At 43.7% G+C, this 22267-nt stretch overlaps 1 protein-coding gene across 1 annotated transcript in view; it reads right to left on the bottom strand.

Annotated features, from left to right (window-relative positions):
- Vps8 (VPS8 subunit of CORVET complex) overlaps positions 1-22267 on the bottom strand; it is a 153509-nt gene that overhangs the window by 118065 nt on the left and 13177 nt on the right. The window contains exons 5-10 of the mRNA XM_059277052.1: positions 17715-17757; positions 15493-15565; positions 14709-14828; positions 8529-8600; positions 4160-4279; positions 3064-3120 (exon numbers count right to left, since the gene is read on the bottom strand). Coding sequence (XP_059133035.1) covers positions 3064-3120; positions 4160-4279; positions 8529-8600; positions 14709-14828; positions 15493-15565; positions 17715-17757 — 485 coding nt within the window. The remainder of the gene's footprint in view (positions 1-3063; positions 3121-4159; positions 4280-8528; positions 8601-14708; positions 14829-15492; positions 15566-17714; positions 17758-22267) is intronic.

Below are 22267 nucleotides of genomic sequence, written 5' to 3'. Positions count from 1 at the left end.
TGGCCGAAGATCAACAACCAGCAGGGCAAGGCTGCAGTTAGGACCTCAGGCCTGCGTGCTGGCTAGGAGTCAGAGGTCACGACCCTTGTCAGGGGGCCAGGAAACCTTCACCAGGAACTTCTTGTTTATTATTTTGATGTTAAGCAAGACTGGCCTGATTTTTACATTCAAGACCCAAACTTAATCCGTTTGGAGCGCTGGAATGTACTGTTATATGCAATAAAAAAGGAATAAAATCTATTCACTCTGTCAGTTTGGAATAAAATAATGTAATGAGTTGAAGACAGTCTTACCAACTCATTACAGCTGACTGCCATCATCAGGGATCTTTGCGTGCAAGTTATTCAATATTATTAAATTAAATTAAACTAATTTGTAACTATGTGTGTCAAAAGCAAAGGTAATGAAACTCAAAACTCATCACTTCCTGTGATTTCATCCTCCTTTGCTGTTCTATGCTCTTGAGGCTGGTTCTGCCCACTGCAGCTGCATCAGAACGGGGTGGCGGCGCACAGGTGTGCAGCTAGGCGTCTTCCAGTTCCTTGCTTTGTAACCACACATGGAAGACGAAATATGCCATAGTGGCATGTCTATAAATCATCAAAACGCTATTGGAAGTCTTGCTTTTTGAAGGGCTGTAAAAACAAGCAAACAAAAGAGGGCAGACCTGTTTATGGTCTACATAACCTGAGATGCTGACCTTTGGCTCTGTGACAGAGACAGTTGGTCAGACCCTGGTGAAGAACATGGAGAAAATGCTAATAAAGCAGCTCAGCTAAAAAGTGGGACTGTCTGGGCAATCAGGGAGGGGAAGGGGCTTACCCCAAGCCTGACAAGGAGAGAATTGACCCCTGAAAGTTGTCCTCTGACATGTGCACTGCCCCTCACACACACTAAGTAAATAGATACAATTTTCCTATGTGTCTGTCTGCAGGCATTTCATTGTGAAGGGGAAAAGCAGTTATTTATTTTTTGTTGCAAACTGCTGTCTGTGAGGAGTACGAGAGAGACTAGCAGGTGGTGGTATAGGTGTGAGAGGACGGGTGTGTGGGTGTGCAATGCTGTATAGAGGTATGAAAATGTCAGGGTGAAGCCCACTGCCTTATATGCTAACTAGAAGAAAACAGTAACAAGCAATGCGTTACCTGACTTGGCAGAGAAGTCATGTTTTACTTTCCCCCTTACTCATTTACATAAATTTACATAAACGGCAACATTCATATCAGAACCATACTTGGGGGAGCTAATTACTGACTATAGGCACACCACTGGAAAACACTAAGAAATGCTGCATAAACCAAGTCTGCTACGTGACAACCAGTATAAGGAGCCCCGGGTTAGCAGGGAAGAAGTTGCCAAGTCCTAATTTGAATTGTGACCTTGAACAACTTATTTGTCAGTTTTCACTATTTCAAAACCCAAGGAGGGAGAGCCATCAGAACAGGGCACTTCTGTAATTAGTACGGCCAAGGTGCTGTGGCTGTTTTTCAAAGTTTGACTTTCAAAGACTCGGCCACATCTAAGCACTACAGCCAAACCCTGAAAAGTAAACACACTTGCTGTGGAATAATCCTTTTGTACACTGCAAAGATTTGTCACTCCAATTGGTTTAATAAAAAGCTGACTGGCTGATAGCTAGGATTTTCGGGGCAGAGAGAATGATGGGAAGAAGAAGCGCAGAGTCAGGAGTCACCAGCCAGTAAGAGAATGAGTCAGACACACAAAATGGCATAGAGGTAAAGCCATGAGCCTCGGGACAGCACATAGATGAACAGAAGTGGGTTAAGTTGTAAGAGCTAGTTAGTAACAAGCCTGAGCTATCGGCCAAGCATTTATAACTTATATTTAGTCTCCAAGTCAGTTATTTGGGAAGCGGCTGCCAGTTATTTGGGAGTAGGCGTCTGTCAATGAAGCTTTTCATACTAAGAGGTCATATGCACACACCACGCACACCATGATCTGCCCTCACTGTGCACAGGTGTAACATACAAGTTCTCTCACTGTTATTTGTACTCAGTGTAGCTTAACAGGAAACCAAAATGCCAGCCTTGTTCTGGAGCAGTCTGCATTGGTCACTGGGTCACAGCCAAGTGGCTGAAGTGCTCACTGCTGCTAGTCTACCCTTCACCAGAGTTTCCACGTCTGCACTACACCCAGGAAGGCAGCTCAACAGCCAAAACTCTAAATTCTTGTGACTTAATTACTTATAAAGTTTGGTATCAATTTTAAGTGGGCTGGCTTAGTACCCAGAATGGTGGTCAGTTGCTATACCACTGATTAACTGGAGTAGGGGGACAGGTGGAATCTAGTATCCAGAATGGAGCCCTCCATGCAGCAGCATCTTAGGATACCCCCAAAACTGAACATGCCAGCACTCAAGGTCCTGTAGTTTGTGGTTCTGGGACAGAACCCTGAGCTGGAGTGGCATGACAGACACTGATGTTGCTATCTGAAGGATGGGACATGCTGGATGCAGATAGCTCCACTCGGACTGGATTGAGCAGCCAAGCTCTGTACGCCTCCCTGTATCCACACTGATTGCCACCACCTGTGTGCTGGAGTATGTCCCAATCATCTCCCCTTCATGTAGTGAAGCTGCTACAGAAGGGCCCTTTCTGGCTTACTCTGTGTGTCAGAGTACTGATTGACAGGATCTGGGGTCATCTAGGAAGCAAGCCTCCAGGCACACCGGGATGGGGGGCTGGAGGGGGAGAGGTGGTGGTGGGATCCAGATTAGGTTGGCCTCTAGCCATTATCTTGATTATGTTTACAGAGTGGAAAGAGTTACCCTAAGGGGGCGGCACCATTCTCTGTGCCTGGGAAGGACAAGGCTGGCCAAGTACCAGCGATGGTCCCTCTCGGCTTCCCGAGTGTGAGTAACATAACCAGCTGCCTCAAGCCCCTACAGAGAAAACCTCCCTGCCACGATGGACTCCACATGAACTGAAACAAATTCTTTCTCCCTTCAGTGCTTTGGTTAGAGCATTTTATCAAGAAGGAGCACAACTAGAAAAGACGCCCCCTGCCCCCAGTCTCCAGCAGAAAGAGTGCCAGTGCTCATACCTGCTGCCTCTCAGAGTGGCGGGAATCATCGTCAGGGCTGCAGAGGAAGCCGAGGACCTGGGCAGAAGTAACAGCAAAGTTACCCTTCCGGGTCGGCAGCTGATTCTCACTCACCTGTAACAACCACCACCCTGTACGGCGTTGTCCCAGCTGAGGGCCCACTGTGTGACGCATCGGGCTTCCAGGACGCCTACGACTCAGCATGTGCCCTATACACATTTTATTCATTCATTCATTTATATGTTTGTTTGTTTGATTGTTTGTTTGTTTTGGATTTTAGAGGCAGGGTTTCTCTTAGCCTTGGCTGTCCTAGAACTCACTCTGTAGCCCAGGCTGGCCTCGAACTCACATAGATCTGCCTGCCTCTGCCTCCCGAGTGCTGGGATTAAAGGTGTACACCACCACTGCCTGGCTGCTTCTACACATTTCCTTACTGCTAAGAAATATAACTGAAGCACTTTACTTTAGGAAGGCATGGACTTCAGTCAGGACGCTTGAATCAGAATCCTATCCTAACACATATAATAAGATTTCTGCTAGAAAAAAATAATAATCTAAGTCTGACTTTAGTTATTTAACCTTTCTGAGCTTTCTCTCAAAAATGAGGATAAATAGACTGATTTTAGGACCTCTGGAAGACTTAGTGAACACACATAGAGTTTTCCTGGCTCTCAGGACTGCACATTATTATCACTGACTTCTCTAGACAGAAGGTAGCCTTCATACTCCCTGTGGGCATGAGGGGCTGTTCTGACTGTGACTGAGAAACGCCTGGAGAGTCATTTATAAGGAGATTCAGACTTCCCAAAGTAAGCTCTTCTCCAGACGATCAATGTGGTCTTATCATCAGTGAAAGAGAGACACTTAAGATAGCAAATTCAGAAGCAAGAAGTTCTAGGCAACTTAGAGTAACCAAATAACTGTTAAAACAGAATAATGATAGGCCTTGCTCCCATAATACTAGGCATCGGGCAAACTTGTACTGCCCAGAACACATGATTAAGACACACTTGAACAAAGTCCTCAGGAGTCTATGTTGTCTATGAACAGAGAACAGAAGAAACCAGCTCCAGGTCTCACTGTTAAAGACACTTACTTGATCAAAGAGAGTTCTGTTCACAAACAAGGTATTGTCAGGCTTCGCAAGCTGCCGAGCGAGGAATGTAAAGAGACACCCCACTTGTGATGGGGTAAAGTCTGAATTCTCCACCATAACCTGGTGAGCAAAACAAACCATTTAGGCAATACTCCATCTGGTTTGAATCAAAAGCGCACACACACACACACACACACACACACACACACACACAGATTCTTTTATGAGCTGTACAAGAACTGGGCTCAGCACCATCTTTAGAAGGAACACAGCTACTTGCATATTCTCAAAAAAACCACTGAGACGGTTTCTGTCATGTTTCTAGCAACTGATGAGAACTGCATTTCAGGCGAATTCAAAGAAATAATGATGGTTTCTCTCTGGGATTCTTAGAGACGCCTACTAAAATAATTCTAATTTAATTTTGCTAACCTTACTAAAGATCTGCCTATCAACAAGGAAAGAAGAAAGCTGCTTTGGGGGTTAGTGATCCTGTGTACAGCAGGGATACAGACAGTGTGGGGAGACCAGTGTGTGAGTGACCGCATGGGCCCAAGGGAGGGAGGGGGTCCTTTGCTGCAGCAGCAGTGACGGACGGACAGGGAGCCTCAGTGCAGACAGCCGCCAGGCCGAGTGTTCCTACACATGGAAAACGTAAAAGCGACACATTTGAGCATGATCAGTAGCTGGATAATCCTGCCATTAACAAGAAAGAATGCAGATGTTTGTGGTTGAAGGTCCTATATGTTGATGGCTGTCAAGCTGGATTAACTGGGGTAAATTTTCCACAAGTGAAGGTATAGTATCCAGCCATCCACTGTAAGACTTCCAAGTTCCATCCCGTTATCCTCTACTCAGACACAAAGCATGAGATTTTGCCTGCTATGAAACGGTCCCCCGGGGCCTACTTTCTGACTTACTGTCTTACTTTGTGAGCGACGCACCCCCCTCCTTGGCCCTCCTGCTTTTAAGAGGACAGTCAGTGCTTGGTCAAGTATACTATCACTGCCCAGTTACACTGGCAAGAAACATAACCCTGAGTTATACACTCCTTGCATATCTGCATCACTAGCCAGCTACGTCGCCACATAACACGTGTTCCAGCCCATGATCTTCAGAGAGCTTTCCACGGCTCAGCCATCACCCTGCTTAGTGTCCAAGGTCCCTTTTCTAAGACTCCAATCTCAGGGCCCAACCAATACTCCTCTATGTTGTTAGCCCTTCCTTATGCTCTGTAAGGTCCCAAACTGTCTGACTTTACACATACCTTCCACAAAAGCAGTTCCAATTCACAACAGATTCCTTTGCCAATTCAGCAAATGTCTAACTGATTCCATCTTACAATTTCTCCATTTTTTTTTCCTCCAAAATATTTCAAAGGCCTTAAAAAACTTCCTAGGCATCACTTGGTCTTTTGAGTTTCTCCCTCTCTGCAACCATATAGCACACAAGCCCGTCTACCTGTCCCTGTCACTCATTTGTTCTCCTGCTCTCAATACCTCCCTCCAAAGCACACTTCCACACATGTACAAGCCTGTCACAGAAAGCAGTGACCTCTATGTTCACTCCTCATTGATTCGAGACAGCTCTAACAGTGACGGCATGAAAGCACAAGCAGTCACGGGGAGTTACGGAGCCCCATGGGGAGTTACGGAACCCCGGTCTTGGCACTGGGATCATCCTTCCAGACTAGTATAGCTTCAGATTCAAATTCCAACTTGACCAATGTATAAATATTTCTTAAACAGCTACAAGATTTCAGGTACTGGAGAGCACATGCTCTGGACATGCTACAACCACAGGCCTCGGTGGATATAGTAAGTACAGTATAACATAATCAATACAATTAATACAGTAAATACCACTAATAATAATCCTTGGCTTCCATCTTCAGAAAACTCAAGATGAGACAGGACAATCTGTAAACCATTGCAATACACCGCGCAAGTGCAACACACAGTATCCTGAGGACATAAAGGAGCTCTGCCCAGCCTAGCTGTGTGGGAGGACACAGAAGGCGGTCAGGAATCTGACAGAAAGGGAGGGAAGGGGCATGAGTGGCTGAAAGAAAACCCACGCAAAGGATGAAAGTCATGACGATGGATGACACAGAAGCTTGGTGAACAGCATGCGTGTGGACGTAGAGGGGATGAGAGGGAACGGAATCAGTGATGGAGTAGCCAGGGACTATAAAATATAGAGGCCCTTAGATGTCATGTGAAAACCACTTCGATGGACATAGCGAAAAGTGCTATATACTGGGCCATAGTTAAGCTACAGCTTGTTCCCCAAGGTGTACGAGCTGGAAGCTTGGTCCCACTTGTGAAAACAGTGGAATTTTTGATAGGCAGGGTCTGGTGGGCAGAAACCAGGTCATGGCAGACATTGCTCTGGGACGAGGCTGATGCTGAGCTGCTCTCAAAAGAATACACCTGATCCCTACAGTATCTCTCTGGCTTCTTGACTCTCACACCCACTGACACCATGCTGTAACACAGCCAAGGAGACTTTCACCAGAAGCCAAACAGGCAAGGCTACCCAATGCTCTCAACTTCCAACGCTGTAAGCTAAATAAATTGTTTTCTTTATAAGGTCCTCTGGTCTGTCTGATGGTAAAAGTGCACTAACATACTCTCTCGTATCTGTTCTTCCCTCCTCACTGATAAACACAAGTTCTAATTTTTAGCTGAGCATATGGCAACCCAGAATGCTTTGGTCTCTCTTAGTGGCTGTCAAAGTTCTAGATAACATACAATAAGCAGATTTAAAGTACGCAGCTCTGAAGGCATTTCCTTAAGGACACATTTCCTTCTGAGTCTTTCTGACACCAGCTTGCTGGCTGCAGGGGAACAGCTGGCCCCGAACAGCTACACTGAACCAGACAGAAACCATGTGCTAAGTGTAATAGTAACAAAGCAAGCTCAGTCCCTGGAGGTTCTGAAGCCACTCCACTGGATCAGATTGCCTATGTCCAGCTTAAGAAAGAATAATATATTTCCATAATAGGCTATGTCACTTTGAGTTATCTCACAGGTACAGTTTAATTGCAACTGATGTAACAGAGATCTACAGAAAAATACGAGCCAGACGAAAGGCAGGTCTACAAATAGGTAGACTCTCCAGGAACGTAGATAAAAATGCTTTACATTAACCACCTGGATTCATTTAGCTGGCTTTATTTGACAATCCAAAAATGTTATTCTCAGAGTCATTATTGCCTATCTTATAAGGCTAGTAAATAGCTACATTGAGATGATGCTGCATATACTGTGTGCATGCCCTGCATATTACAAAGAATATTACAGCTGTAGTATGTTTGTGCCACATATAACTAGAGGACATTTTAATTCTGGCCTCTCGATCAAAGCAATCTACAAGGAAGGAACCTCTATTTTATGGGCAGATGAAGAGTGATAACTCTAAGCTTTCAACGGAAACCCTCTGAAGAGCTGCACCAGGCACCCGCCTGTCTCCGCACACTCACACAGCATCAGCACAAATCCTAAAATAGGCCTTTGCCGCCTCTGAGGCTGGGTTGAGATAATCCTCAAATCATTTTAAGTGTCACCCATCATCTTAATGGCAGAGGATGGTACTACCATAGTAACCAACTAAGGCTGGAAAGAGACAGGGACTCTTGGCATTTATTATTTCATAAAGCTGTCTCTATTATTACACAAAATCATACTAATAAAGTAATTACCAAAATAAGTATTTCTCGAGACTCTCACTCTATACCCCAGCATCCAGTCTAACACTACAACAGAGGAAGTTTTTTCAATTAATCATTAATATTTCATTCAGAGACCATGATTGGAAAAAGTACAGAGACAACCAGTCAAATTAGTAGAAACACATGAACTGTGGACCAATAGCTGTGGAGCCCCCATGGTACCAGACTAGGCCCTCTGGATAAGCGAGACAATTGTTTAGCTTGAACTGTTTAGGGGGCCCCTAGGCAGTGGGAGCGGGACCTGACCCTAGTGCATGAGCCAGCTTTTTGGAACCTAGTGCCTTATGGTGAGACACTTTGCACAGCCTTGGTGCAGGGAGGAGGGTCTTGAACCTGCCTCAACTGAATGTACCAGGCTCTTGGAGGAGGTGGGAATGGGGAGTGGGTTGTGGAGGGAAGGCTGGGGGGTGGGAGGAGGGAGAAGAATCTGTGGTTGGTATGTAAAATGAATAGAAAGTCTCCTAATTAAAAAAAATATATTTCATTCACCTCTTGAGGACTAAACACCATAACATAATATGAGCACTGTAACAAATGGCTCCACTAGACAGACTATTTCAAATCCTGCTATATAAATTTCAATTAGCTTAATATAGTATCAATCAATAGTAAGACATGCAATCTTTGAATACTTGCTTTCAGTAAAATATCCACAATGCGTTGTTGGTATTCCACAGCTTGCTTGTCATTTTTAAAATCTTCAAAGGTCTAAAAGAGAGAAAGACAAAACTTAAAGTCAAGCCGGGCGGTGGTGGCGCACGCCTTTAATCCCAGCACTCGAGAGGCAGAGCCAGGCGGATCTCTGTGAGTTCGAGGCCAGCCTGGGCTACCAAGTGAGTTCCAGGAAAGGCACAAAGCTACACAGAGAAACCCTGTCTCGAAAAACCAAAAAAAAAAAAAAAAAAAACTTAAAGTCAGTGTTATTTGCTAATTTTAGAAGGAGACAAATTACTAAATCCCCCCTCTTTAGCAAAAAACAACTGAATTTATTTCCTTTTATAAAATGATGCCTAGATGATCACTAAAGTATTTGAGAAACAAAATGAGGAAGATCTTCGTATTCTGATTTTTAAGGAATATTATCCAGTAACTTCTTCACTTCAGATACATTTTGCGGAGAAAATATGCATTCGGAATGTTACCCACCCAGGTCAAAAGTAACTGGAGTTTGGTACAATGAGTCCAAATATTTCAGATAACAAGAATGGCCATTCCCAGGTGATGATTCTTATGCTATATTTCCACAGAAATGACATGGTGTAAACCCCCCACAAATTCCCAAATAAAATAACCATTCCTAATCAGATTCTTTTTGTTGCTGTTATTTTAAGATTTACTCTTGCTAGGCAGTGGTGGCACATGTTTTTAATCCCAACACACTCATGAGACAGAGGCAGGCAAATCTCTGAGTTCAGGGCCAGCCTGGTCTAGGACAAGCCAGGGCTATTCAAGAAACCCTGTCTTGAAATAAACAAACAAACAAAAAAAAAGATTTATTTTTAAAGATTTGCTTTTACTATTTTAATTACATAATTATATAATTACTTAATTATATATTTTATATACACACATAATTACACACACACACACACACACACACACACACACACACACACACACACACACGGCGGGGGGTGGGGGTGTCCACAAGAGAACAAGTGCTTACAGAGGCCAGAGGTGCTGGATGGCCCTGGAGCTCCAGGTGGTTGTGAGTCACCTGACATAAAGTGCAGCCGCCCACCTTTTTTAAGATTCATTTTTTATTTCATGTATATGAGTATTTTGCCTACATGCATATGCATCTACCACATGCCTACCTAATGCCAGTGGAGGCCAGACAAGGACATCAGATGGCTGTGAGGTGCTGTGTAGGTGCTGGGAATTGAACTCAAGTCCTCTGCAAAAGCAGTAAGTGCTCTTAACCACTGAGCCCACTCCAGCCCCAGTTATTTCTTATATTTAATGAGAATATATATTTATGAAATTAAGTAGAAAGCTATAGCATTTAATATTTCATGACATTCTAAAACCTTAAGATGAATATGATATATATATATATATATATATATATATATATATAGAGAGAGAGAGAGAGAGAGAGAGAGAGAGAGAGAGTTATTATACAACCAAAAAGTGTTTGAGGACAAAGTAAGACCATGTTACAGAAGACCAAACAGCAAGGGACTGTGGATGGAGCATGGAGGTCTTTATGCTGACAGATAAAACACTAGGAGAACCTGTAATGTTCTACACACAGGACTGTCCTTTAGCGGAAGGAATGCAAGACCTGTTATCTGCCCAGAAAGCTGGGAGCAGACATGAGTTCTAGCCTGGTGACCTCTGCACTATCTCTGTGGCTGGAGACCACACCAGACCCTCCCCCAGACCATTATCATAAACTTGTTTTTCTCTGTCAATCCATTAGAACCTATTTTGGTGGGAAATTTTTAAGTAATCGTTATTTGCTAACTTTAGAAGGAAAGAAATTACTAAATTCTCTCCCCATCTCTGTACTCAATGTATAGAACTTATCTTTACAGAAGGTGCCCATGCACTTTACAAAGAATTTCAACGTAGTCATGCTCCATCATTTGTTGTACACATGGGATTGAGTTAATTATCACGGTTCTGTTGGAAGCTCCGCTTCAGCCCCCCTCCTCCCTCTCCAAACCCTGCCCCTCAGAAAGACTGCCAAACAGCAGCCCCCCCCCAGAGCTCCTCAAGACAGTGCTTACAGGGTATTTAAGCTCCGGTCCATAGACCTACCCCGTGATTTCCCTCCTGCTCCCACCGAGATCACCTGGGAGTGCTTTGCTCAGATTAAACCAGGTCTTATTAATTCAGCTTGATTTGGCTTACTGCATCAGCGGAGAAACCTAATACCAGGGATTCAAAATACTTATCACCAAATTATGTTGTGCTTAAATATGCCTAAAATAAACCACTTGGGGTCAGATTCTTGAAGTTTGAACCAACACCAGCTACTGAACTGTGTTGACTCGAACTGCCTTCTTGCCTCCCTCTGACCATCTTTCTGCAGGCCTGTGCAGGTCTCAGAGACCCATGAAGGGCTGGGCAACCTGGAACCAAAGCCTTAGGACAGACGGGTGTGACACCACAGGCTTAGTCACCATTCAGACTAGTACTTGGAAATAACTGAAATGCCATTTACTGTCATGAAAAATAATTTTCATGATTTCTACGATTAAGAAAAAGGGTTTTCAGGGGTAGGCATTTTAAAAATAATCATGGTCTACAGCTGTGCAATTCACAATAGCCAGGAAATGGAACCAGCTTTGATGACCATCAACAGATGAATAGATAGAGAAAATGTGAACCATACACACAATTTTACACAGCCATAAAGAAAAATGAAATTAGGAAATCTGCAGGAAAATGAATGTAATTGGAAATCATTACGTGAAGGAAATAAGCCAGACTCACAAAGATAAATAATCCATACTTTCTTACACATGCAGAACCTAGTTTTACTGTGTGTTCGTGCGTGCGTGCGTGCGTGCGTGCGTGCGTGCGTGCGTGCGTGCGTGTGTGTGTGTTTATAAATACACGTTTGTGGGACATGGAACTAGAAACAGGGTCATGGGGAGGTCGAAGAGACCATCAGGAAGTAGTCACATGTGAGGGGACTTATTGGATAAGAGAAGAGAATCAGCTGGGAGGAGGACCACGGGAGAGAGGAACAACAGATCAAAACAAAGTATAATGAATGCCATGTATGAAGATGCCATGAGGAAACCAAAACTTAGTATTAGAACCTAAAAATTAATTTTAAAACGTATTCTAATAACAAAAAGTGTAAAAATAAAGAAAAATAATGATGATAAAGCTTCCAAAAGGCCAAAATTTTTAAGCCTAATTATCAGGATGAGTTTTCATATCCTCCAAACAGTGCCAAGCACAGCACTTAAAAATTTTATATTATTGCCTAATGTGTTCTGAATGTAATATGCATCAAAAACCCTGGGTTCTGAGTGGCAGCATGTAACAGTAGCATGTCACACAAGCACTAAGTCCATGCAGGACTACCCACAAAGGGACAGAAACTGAGTCACACCCAGGCACACTGAGCAGGAGTGAGAAAAGACCCCGAGCATCTCCTGCTGTTTGCACTTAGCACCTCTGGTTCTGAGGAGCGTTAATTAACGTAGAAATGATGGTTGCTATATTCTTGACCAAGGAAATAGACTTCATGTTGTCCCAGTGGAGTTTTAAAAAGATCTGCATGGCAAGGGCTTTCAATACTGTCAGCTCTATTCAAGCCAGAACTTCTAGTCTTGAAATGGACCGTGAATTTTCTCCAACTTCTCGTTCCTCTGATTGGCATGCCCTTCCCTTCCTATTTCTGCATGGCAAATGCCAGGCACTTTACAAACAACCACTGAAAACAAACAAAACAGCTTTCATCTGCTCTATCTCGGGGCTCCTGGCTGTTGCACCTGGTCCCCCCCTACTTCTTTCCCCTCCCTGTCTCCTCACATGGGTCTGGGTCATGTCTACTCTGGACTCTCCCACATGTCCCTGCCTCTGACTATGTCTCCCTTTTATCTAAAATAAACTTTTTCCTCCACTATTAAAAGAGAAAGGAAGAAAACAAACAAAACAAAAACAGCCATTGAATTATCAAGTTAATTATTTACACAGAAAAATAAAATATGAGAACAAAGGAATGCTCATTAATCTGGAAAGTTCAACCAGAAGATATTTCTATACTTAAATATGTCCCTGCCTGAAGACAAGAGGATGGGTAAGAAAATATCTTAGTTCTATCTTCTGACATTAGAACATGAATACACACACACACACACACACACACACACACACACACACACACACACGAACACACACAAAATCTCTCTTTCGCTCTCTCTCACTCACTCTCTCACTCACTCACTCTCGCTCTCTCTCTCCCCCACCCTCATCCCAGACTGCTAAAGTGAGATGTCACTGAAGATACAAAGGGTACCATTTGCTATAAAAATATTATTCAACTATTGAACTGATTTATATCCAAAGGCACGGAGAATTAACAGGTGGTCTATAAACAGTGAGAAACGAAAGAGAATTTCCATACGCATTTTCCTCTCTGCAGTATCCATTCACTGCTTTGAAACACACACTCAAAGTTTGTTTCTATGAATCTAACAAGATGGTGACATAAGAGTGTAAATGCCATGATACACATCATGACATCCTTTGGTGGCAACAGCTGCCAAAATGGCACACCACTGCTGGAGTAGCTCTCCACAAAGAAATGGGGATCCAAATCTCAAGTTCAAAGTTGTCTGGAAATTTGGACATAAAAAAATGAAAGATGAATATGAGGTTCTGGATGATAATGGTGCCAAGGTCAACAAACATTCTACATAAAAGGCCGGCTGGTAAACATGCCGTGCATTGTAGGCTCCAGGTGGTCTCCGTCACACAGTCTTTACTTCTTTTTACAACCTAGTAACACATTCTTAACTTGTACAGGTTTGGGGTTAAATGGAGATGGACTTAATCCTCAGACAACCGTTTGCAAAGCCCTGCTCTATCTCCTCACAGAGGCCCCCCAAATAAAATAACCTAAAAATAAATAAATAGAATAGAATAGAATAGAATCACTCTCAATACATGTTTAAAGGCAAAATTAAAATGAGAGCAGCTACCAGAGCCTTCAAATGTCAAGGAAATGGGTGGCGAATGTCTCCTGGCCTGATCATCCCTGACTTCCTGTTAGTTCTCTTCCCTTCCTCCATATGCAATTAAAGTTAAAGCTACTGTTTGTGGAGTCAAATGACCAAATCTAACCAACCTAAACTATGCAGCAATGATCCCTTCATTAGCTTCTTAGTAATTCAATCAGTTATACTGCTGTAACTTATAAAAGTGACGTGTGCACACAGAGAGACAGGCATCATCTGACAGTTACTATTGGCACTAAGATGCACATTTTCTCCAAATACTGTGTCTGTAAGTGTTTTACATATTTGTGAACCTGATAACTTAACTAACCTAACTCACTAACACCATAACATAAGCACTTTCCATCTTACCAAAAGCTAAACAAAACAAAAAAGAACAATACAATACTATTTAATTGGGAAGAGTCAGTACATTTTATATAATTATTCCCCTAGATGATTATGTAAAACAGAAGACCCAGCTTATCTGAATTCACCTCTAATTAAACATTTATGAAGACGCTTTTCCAATGGGGACTCTCCACAGTCCACTCAACTGCAGGTAAGTCTACTGCGCTCATCACATCTCCCTCAGAGCCTCACCCATACTGTGGACACCAGTAACACACTGTGTGACATCAGAGGTCGCACCACCTAGCCAAAAGCTTCTTAAAAAACAAAAATGTTGGGCTGGAGAGATGGCTCAGCAGTTAAGAGCTCTGACTGCTCTTCCACTGGTTCAATTCCCAGCATCTATATGGCAGCTCACAACTGTCTCGAACTCCAATTCCAGGGAATCTGACACCCTCACACAGACGTGTGTAGGCAAAATACCAATGCACATAAAATAAAAATAAATAAATAATAAAAAAGTGCTCTGTTTTTATAGCATTTTACAAATACAAAACAACCACAAAAATGCTCGTTTTTGTTTCTGATGAGAGACAACAGCAAGAGAAGGAAAGAGCTGTAGGCAGAGTTGAGGGGCCCAACAGTCTGAAGCGTTTCAACTCCTGACTCACCGGCTAGAGCAGTACTAGGTGGGGTTCTTTTCCTAATTAACAAACATGTACGCACACAAATGATCTTTGGATCATCTGAAAATCCCTTAAGAAATCACAGGGCCCCTTACCAGTGCCAATACATTCAGAAATTCTCTTGTGTCAAAATGTAGCAAAGTCCGAACATAAGGATAGACTTCTTCCTCGGAGGACGCGTCTACGGAATGCAGACGAATCAGAAACTCAAACACCTGCAAGTTAAAAGCATCTGTCAAGTCTTTTCTATCATCTTACATCTCACTGGAGCGAGGATTCCCATGTGGAGAAAACAAGGGCAGGCTGAACCGTCCCTTTAAACTGCCACCATGTCACACAGTGTCTCTTTTAAATCCTCTCTTAACCAAAGTGTTAAAGCTGGTGACACTGTAGATACTTGTCCTTAGAGTGGAGTTCCTGAGCGATGTTTAATGTCCAGCAGCAGCTTGCCTTCAGTCATTACACTGACTAGCTTTGTATCAACTTAACACAAGCTAGAGCCAACCAAGAAAAATGCTTCCATAAGGCAAGCCTATAGGACATTTTCTTAATTATTTATTGATATAGGAGGGCTCAGTCCATTGTGTGGTCTCCCTGGGCTGGTGGTCCTGGGTTCTAAGAGAAAGGCTGAGCAAGCCATGAGGAGCAAGCCAGTAAGCAGCACCCCTCCATGGCTCCTGCATCAGCTCCTGCCTCCAGGTTCCTGCCCTGTGTGAGCTCCTGTGCTGACTCCACAGTGATGGAGTGTGTTGTGTAAGCCAAATAAACACTTTCCTCTCCTAGCTGCTTTTGTTGATGTGCTGATCACAGGAGAAACCATAACTGAGACAGCCATCTTAAGGGGGTAGGCAGCAAAAACGCTATGAAAATAATACTCACCTGGTTTTTCACCAAGGGAACAAGATCTTCAGGGATGTCACCGAGGGGGTAGGCACGACCTGCCAGGCAACAGCTAGAAAACGAGAAGAGATCTGAAGCCTTGAAAAGGGGTAACTTCACGTGAGCAATAGTTTCAACCCTGAGTTCTGTAGTGACGCTGACTCAACTTTGGTCAGGTCAGGTTCAAAACCAGGTCACGGCTAAGGACAACGCGGTGCACACTCCAGAGGCCGGAAGGCAGGGTCAGAAAAGACGGTAAGAAGGCTGCAGTGACTGGTGCAGAAGGGAAGCGGACATAGAAGCTGCCTTCACAGGGGAGGTTTACTGTAATTAGAGTTCCTCAAGGCCATGATGGGGCCTCAAGGTGGAAAGAAAACATTAGAGAGAAACAATACAATACAGAGAGCTGAGCATGATGGAGTCTTAAAGGGAAGGAGCGGTTTCCCTCAAATCCTAGAGATGCCTTGCATTAAGAGAATGAAAGCGAGTGAAGCGGGAGGAGGCAGAGAGGGGGAGGAGGGAGGAGAAGAACAGGAAGAGGAAGAGCTACCACAAGCAGGGTGGGGCGGGAAGGCCAGAGGAAGCTCTACAGACAGACAGCTTCCTCTTTGGCTGTCCTCATCACTGGTCCCTGAGGACCAATCCCCAGAACAACGGCAAGTTCTGACTTGCTATAATCTTTTAAGGGTGTGAGAAGTTTGACCTCATTGGAGTCAGCACAGCATGGGGGACCTGACAGCGGAGGACGGTGGAGCCAAGCACCATAAACGGAGAGCTGTCAAGTCCCAGCACTGCCTCTGAACTCTCCATTCCAGGGAGAGCTGGAAGGAGGTCTGGCTTGACTCAGGCGGTGGGGTCACGTCTCAGGGTGCAGGCTCACATTTTAACAAAGACTTCTGAATATTTTCACCAGAAAGCTTCCAGAGAGAACTGTATTAACACCTGACTTAAATATCACATTATAGCCCATAAATATACATCATTTTTATGGTTTCAGTGTTAGTTAAAAAAAAAAAAAAGTAAAAAATGGTAGTTCAGAAAACACTGGTGATGGGGGCAGCCCCTTGTCTCCTGTGCCTGAGCAGAGGCCTCCATTCCTGTACTGCACTCAAGGAGGTTTGGGCCATCGGCCATCCAGTTCATAATTGATACAAGCCTTTGTGTGTTTACTTGGGATCAAGCAGCTGCAGGATGAGGGAGGGAGAGACAAGAAAACTCCAGCTACACTACATCAAACACCTCAGACTTGGCATCTAGAAAAGAACCTAGCATTACCATTCAACTATAGTTTGCCTGTTAGAGGCCTAATACTCTCCAAGACTTTTAAACCAGAGGTTTCACGATGGTGGGTAAAACTCGGCAATGAGCCATGGTGATGGGCGCTGCAGAGATGGCCTTTTAGGGAGAGTCTGCATCTGAGAAAGAACTTGCCCTGTGGCTTCACCTCTGAATCAGAGTTTCTTTTTTAAAAAAAAGATCTTAATTATTTATGAACATCTGAATATGAATCTTAATTCTTTTGGGGTGGGGTAGGAACAAACTTTACACCTCTAGGAATCCGTCATCAATTTTTAATAATAGAAACAACTTGGTACCAGATATTCTAGAGTTTAAAATATGATACTAAAGTGTTAGGTAACTGTTGCTATGTTCTTACTGGTGAACCAAGGTAAGAAGTGTGAAATTGGTCTCAACGTCTACTGCAATGCTACGGGAACTAAAATGATGCTCTGAGGGGATCAGCCACTTCCCCCACCTCCTTGCCAAGTGGCTCCATGGCCAGTTCTACCAGGACTGAGCCTCATACTCTACTGGGATGAACATTCTTCTATGGATAAAGACGTAAACAGTACAGTTTTACCTCTGCCACTAATGTCTCTGTGACTTAAACAAACCTCTTGCCCTTACATGTAAAACAGGGGTAACACACATCACCCAGACTTTCTGATAGTAAAAGGAGAATATACTATACAGCAGGTATATACTATACTCTCAACCAGCATTCTTTGAGAAGGGGACTATGCTGGGCACCGTAGCCTATGTGCCTGGTCCTCTAGGCCTATCAGGAATAACACAAAATGACTTTGGATATTGCCAGACATGGAACCTGCTCTACATAAAATAGCTTTGAAAGAATGAAAAACACTACAGAGATAGGGTACTATTACCACTTCAAACACGGAGAGTAGGGGACACAGTTAGACACATCAGAAACCTCTCACCTGATGTACACCAGGAGCTTGTTACCCATAACAACTTGCTCATCTGAAACAGAAAGAAAAGCACTTGGCAGTTCGCTCTCCAATCTTTTCAGAACTGTAACATTTAAGGGGAAAAACTCTCAAAGTTGGCTTTAAGATGAGGTAAATATATTTCCAAATAACATAAAATTGAGATGACAAATTACTGTCACGTGTTAAATTTCCCATTAGATTGTATTTGTAGACACATGTAGAGCTAAATAGATGCTTACGAATTCTTGTTGATAGCCTGGGAGCAGGGAAGGGGAAGAAAAGCTGGTGAACTGTAGATCATGGCCAATTACTACTGAGATGTAGTTATGGTGTGTTTTCATTGGCCACATGAACACCCACCACCCACAGCGCACAGGGCTCAGGAGGCCATATTTCCAAATGTTTATAAAGTAATAAACCTTGACTAAACATACTGTTCTAAACTATGTTAAGAGATTCCGTTATTTGGTAAGACTTTTAGAGCACCAAAAAGATAAATGGATGAGTTTTTAGCTAAGGGGAAAAGGTAGCAAAGGATGGAACACCATCAATCGGATTAAGTGACTGGGAACACTATGGTGTGAAGACTGAAGGAAGCTGGTATTGGTAAAGAAGAACTGGAACTTCTGGTTTTATAACATGAATCCTAGACATAACTCAAGTAAGAAAATATCTTTATCAGTAATCTTCACAAATATGAAAGTCTGCAATGTTCCTACAAATAAAACTGAACTTCTCAAAACTACATGAATAGCTATCTTTTACTTTAATTAAAGGTGTTATTTGATCCGCCTCAACTAGTATGACACATGACAGCAATCACCTCACTGATGCACCAAGTTCAGGTTTATTGACTGACGGTACACGTTTTTAGCGCATGTGTGCATGCATCCATGAGTGCATGTGGGCAGGTTAGAAGACAACTTTGGGAGTTGGAGTCAGTTCTCTCCTTCTACCGTGTGGGTCTGGGGCTTGAATTCAGCCTTGGCAGCAAGAGCCTTTACTCACTGAGTCATCTTGCTGGCAGTAGGTTATGTAAATACTTTAGTTGTTAGAAATCTCAGCAAGAGTGTATCTAGCTCAGAGAATATTCCTAGAGAACTGAATTTACTCATTAGCATGCCCCTCTCCACCATCCCATTCCCAGGAGCTCCTTTGGAGTGGGAAATCTGTGATCTGTACTCTAAGCAACCAGCATAGTATCTGACATGCAAGCAGGTAACTGGTGGATGTGCAGAGCCTGCAAACAAGATCGAGATCTGCTCTCCACTGTTCAAGTCTTCCCACTGTGTTTCTGGTGTAAAAACTCAACAACTCTAAAAAAAATTTAGATTTTTCAGTGCTATATTCCCTACTCATTTATGGTAGATACATGTGTGAAAACCAACTTTCAAGCCTATTTCAATAATACCAAGTTTGGGCTGTAATTAGATATAACAGATTAAGACTGAACAAAATGACTCCTGCCTCCATCATTGTAAACAAGCAAAAAACCCTGCAAGCCTGCACTTAATACACAAAGCAACTGTGCACGTTTACTGTGAAGAGGAAGTAGATGCTAACAACCTGAGGGCACCCAGAGTCCTTTTCTCCTGAGGCCTTTCCCTTAGGGTAAGCACACCGTGACCTGCACACCTGACACAATACTCAGAGACTTCGAATTTCTCTGGCCTAAGTGACAGACAGAGACGCCAAGAACGAGGGCTATGGATGCAGCTGGGTGGCAGAGCACAGTCTAGTCTTCAGGAGGCTCTATGTACAATGCACAGTACCAACCTGGCAGCTCACTTAAGATCCATTCTTAGTAAAACTGGCTGACAAAATGGAGGAGGAAATACTCCGTGGGGTAGATAGCAGAATCCAGACTCTCCACATATCTGTCCTACCCAGACTCAGCACCCTTCCGACAGAAGAGCACTGCTCTTAGGGCATTCGTGAAAACAATCGTTGCTACCCTTGAACACTGCCTGAGGTACTGCTGTCACTGAGGACAAAGAAGGCCTTTTCGAAAGGATAATGTGGAGGATAAATCTGCAGGGGTTTAAAGAGTCCCACATGTTCCTGGAATCTCAGCAACACTGAACACAGGAGGGCTGCACACATATCCAGGGAGACCAGAGAAAGCCCTACTCATCACCGGAGGCTGACCCTGAAGCTCCGCCCATGAAGGTCAAAGGAAAACTCTCACCTGCCAGAGAACTGAAAATCCTAAATGAAAGGAAACAAGCAGTCTCCCTGACCTCTATTAGTGGGCGCAGCGTGGCCTGATATTGGGTGCAGTCAGTCTTAGGGCCAGGACCTGCCATTGAGGACGGCTGCCGTGAGGTCCTCACAAGTCCCAGCAAAGTCAGCACCACACTGCTGGACTTCCAGAACTGAGGACTCGGGAAGAATCAAGACAACTACTGAAGCAGACACAGGAAGGCAGAAAACAGTCTCCCATAAAACACACCATCTGCCATGACTGGGTCTGGACGCTGTGGCCCTGAGGAGAAAGTGGCAACCTTGGTTGTGGGTGTATTTCCAGAAGGAAAGGAGATGCAGACAATATCATGAGAGAGCGGAATGTGCTGCAGAGGAGCTGAGAGCAGAGACAACCAGAAAATCATCATCCCAGTCCTGGGCTGTCTCGGATGAACCGGGAAGAGGGCCATGCACCACAGGACTGTGCCAACGCCTAGGCTACACTGAGCACTTCGTCAGAGGTGTGAAGTCCTTATGTGTGCTTGCTGCCCACTATCTACCAGTTTGTTAACTAGAAAAAACTTACAACAGACAGACAAAAGTCATGTGAGATTCCTGGTCAAAGATGCTGGGGGAAAAGGATCCAGATAAAGATCAACAGGTCCTGACTGTCTTAGATAGGGCTTCTACACCATGATCACAGCAACTCTTATAAAGGAAAACATTTCACTGAGGTGGCACCTAACTGTTCAGAGGTTTAGTCCATTATCATCATGGTGGAACATGGTGGCACACAGGCAGACATGGTGCTGGAGAAGGAGCTGAGAGTCCTGTATCTTGACCTAAGACACTGGGCATGTTTTGAGCATATAAGACCTCAAAGTCCTTCCTCCAACAAGGCCACAGGTACTCCAACAAAGCCACACCTCCTAACAGTGCCATTCCCTTTGGGGGCCACTTTCTTTCAAACTACCACACTGACTCTGTCATTTTACAAGTGACCCTGAACTGTCCCACTGGCAAGAGAGAGTAGGTCCTGCACAGGCTTAATGAAGCAGCCACAAGAGAGGGCTGAGAAGTTCGTAGGTACCGCTATCCTGTACAGTTACCGATGGCACGTAATAGGAACGACCCACAGAAGCAGCAGAGGAGCTCCAGCAAAAGCTTCATTTTAAACAAAATGAAGCTTTTGTTCACAGCTCAGTGGCCGCAGTTTATCTCTGGGTGGCTGAGCAGAAGCCGGTATGCCCCTGATGGAGCAAAGCGTAAGCAAAGTCCTTCTTAGGTCTGTCTTCCAGTTTCCCAGGACAAATGCTTCGGAATTCTAAGGCTTGCACTGTGTAACTTAGCAATTTTCATAAACATTAACTTCCACATGAAGTCAAAACCTTCGAAGGTAGTAAGATGCAGCTCACAAACTTTTGAAAAGCAATAAAAAATTAATTTATATTGCTGCTTCAGTTCAGCTAAATGGCGATTAGGCGAGTCTGGCAGGAATCTACTTTCCTATTTGAACTAAAGTAATTTTGGTATATAATGCCACCAGTTTATTTACCATGAACAAAAGACATTCTGATAACAAACAAGTTATTAAGCCTTTAGGAATTACTTCACAAAAGGAGCTAGGTTATATTAAACTTGAAAAGTTAAATATCATCATAGTTATAAGCAATGTGAGGAGGTCCCATCAAACTGCCGTTCATCCAAATGATAAACATTTTCTGAATATTGGCTATAAAAACTGAAAAACTGAGGCACGAGACAGAACAAAGAAATAGCAGTAAGGATCTCCGTACCAGTTTTCAATAAAACAATGACAGAAGACAGGCAGGACATGCGAGACTTGAACAAAACCATAAACCAATACCAGAACACTCCACTAAACAGAATACTTTCAATATGTTCTCCAGTGTATTTGAAACACTCTCTAAAACAGACCAGATACTAAGCCATAAAATAAATCTCACTAGAGTTTAAAAGGCATATATGTAATAACATGCGTTTTCTAATGAAATAAGAAATCCGTATCAGAAGAAAATGGGGGAGGGACTAGGCGCATAGTTCGGTGGGAGGAGCGCCCGCTGTGTAAACACGCGAGCCTGAGCCTGGATCCCCAGCACCACAGAGAAGCCAGGTACGGCCATGCACACTGTAACCTCAGCACTGCCAGGCAAGCTCCCAGAACTGGCTGGCCACATCCGAGAATCCCAGGTTCAGGGAGAAAGCCTGTCTCCAGAAATAAGGTAGGGGAGGGCCGGCACAACAGTCAGGGTTGAAAGTGGTGAAAGGTACACACGCTGTGTGAGCCTGGTGGCCTGAGAGTGACCCAAGTGGAGGAGGAAGGAGAGAACCAGGGG

This window comes from Peromyscus eremicus, chromosome 12, assembly GCF_949786415.1.
Source record: "Peromyscus eremicus chromosome 12, PerEre_H2_v1, whole genome shotgun sequence".
NCBI lineage: Eukaryota > Metazoa > Chordata > Mammalia > Rodentia > Cricetidae > Peromyscus > Peromyscus eremicus.
The sequence above is the reverse complement of the archived record's forward strand: the minus strand, read 5'-3'. Positions and strand labels throughout refer to the sequence as shown.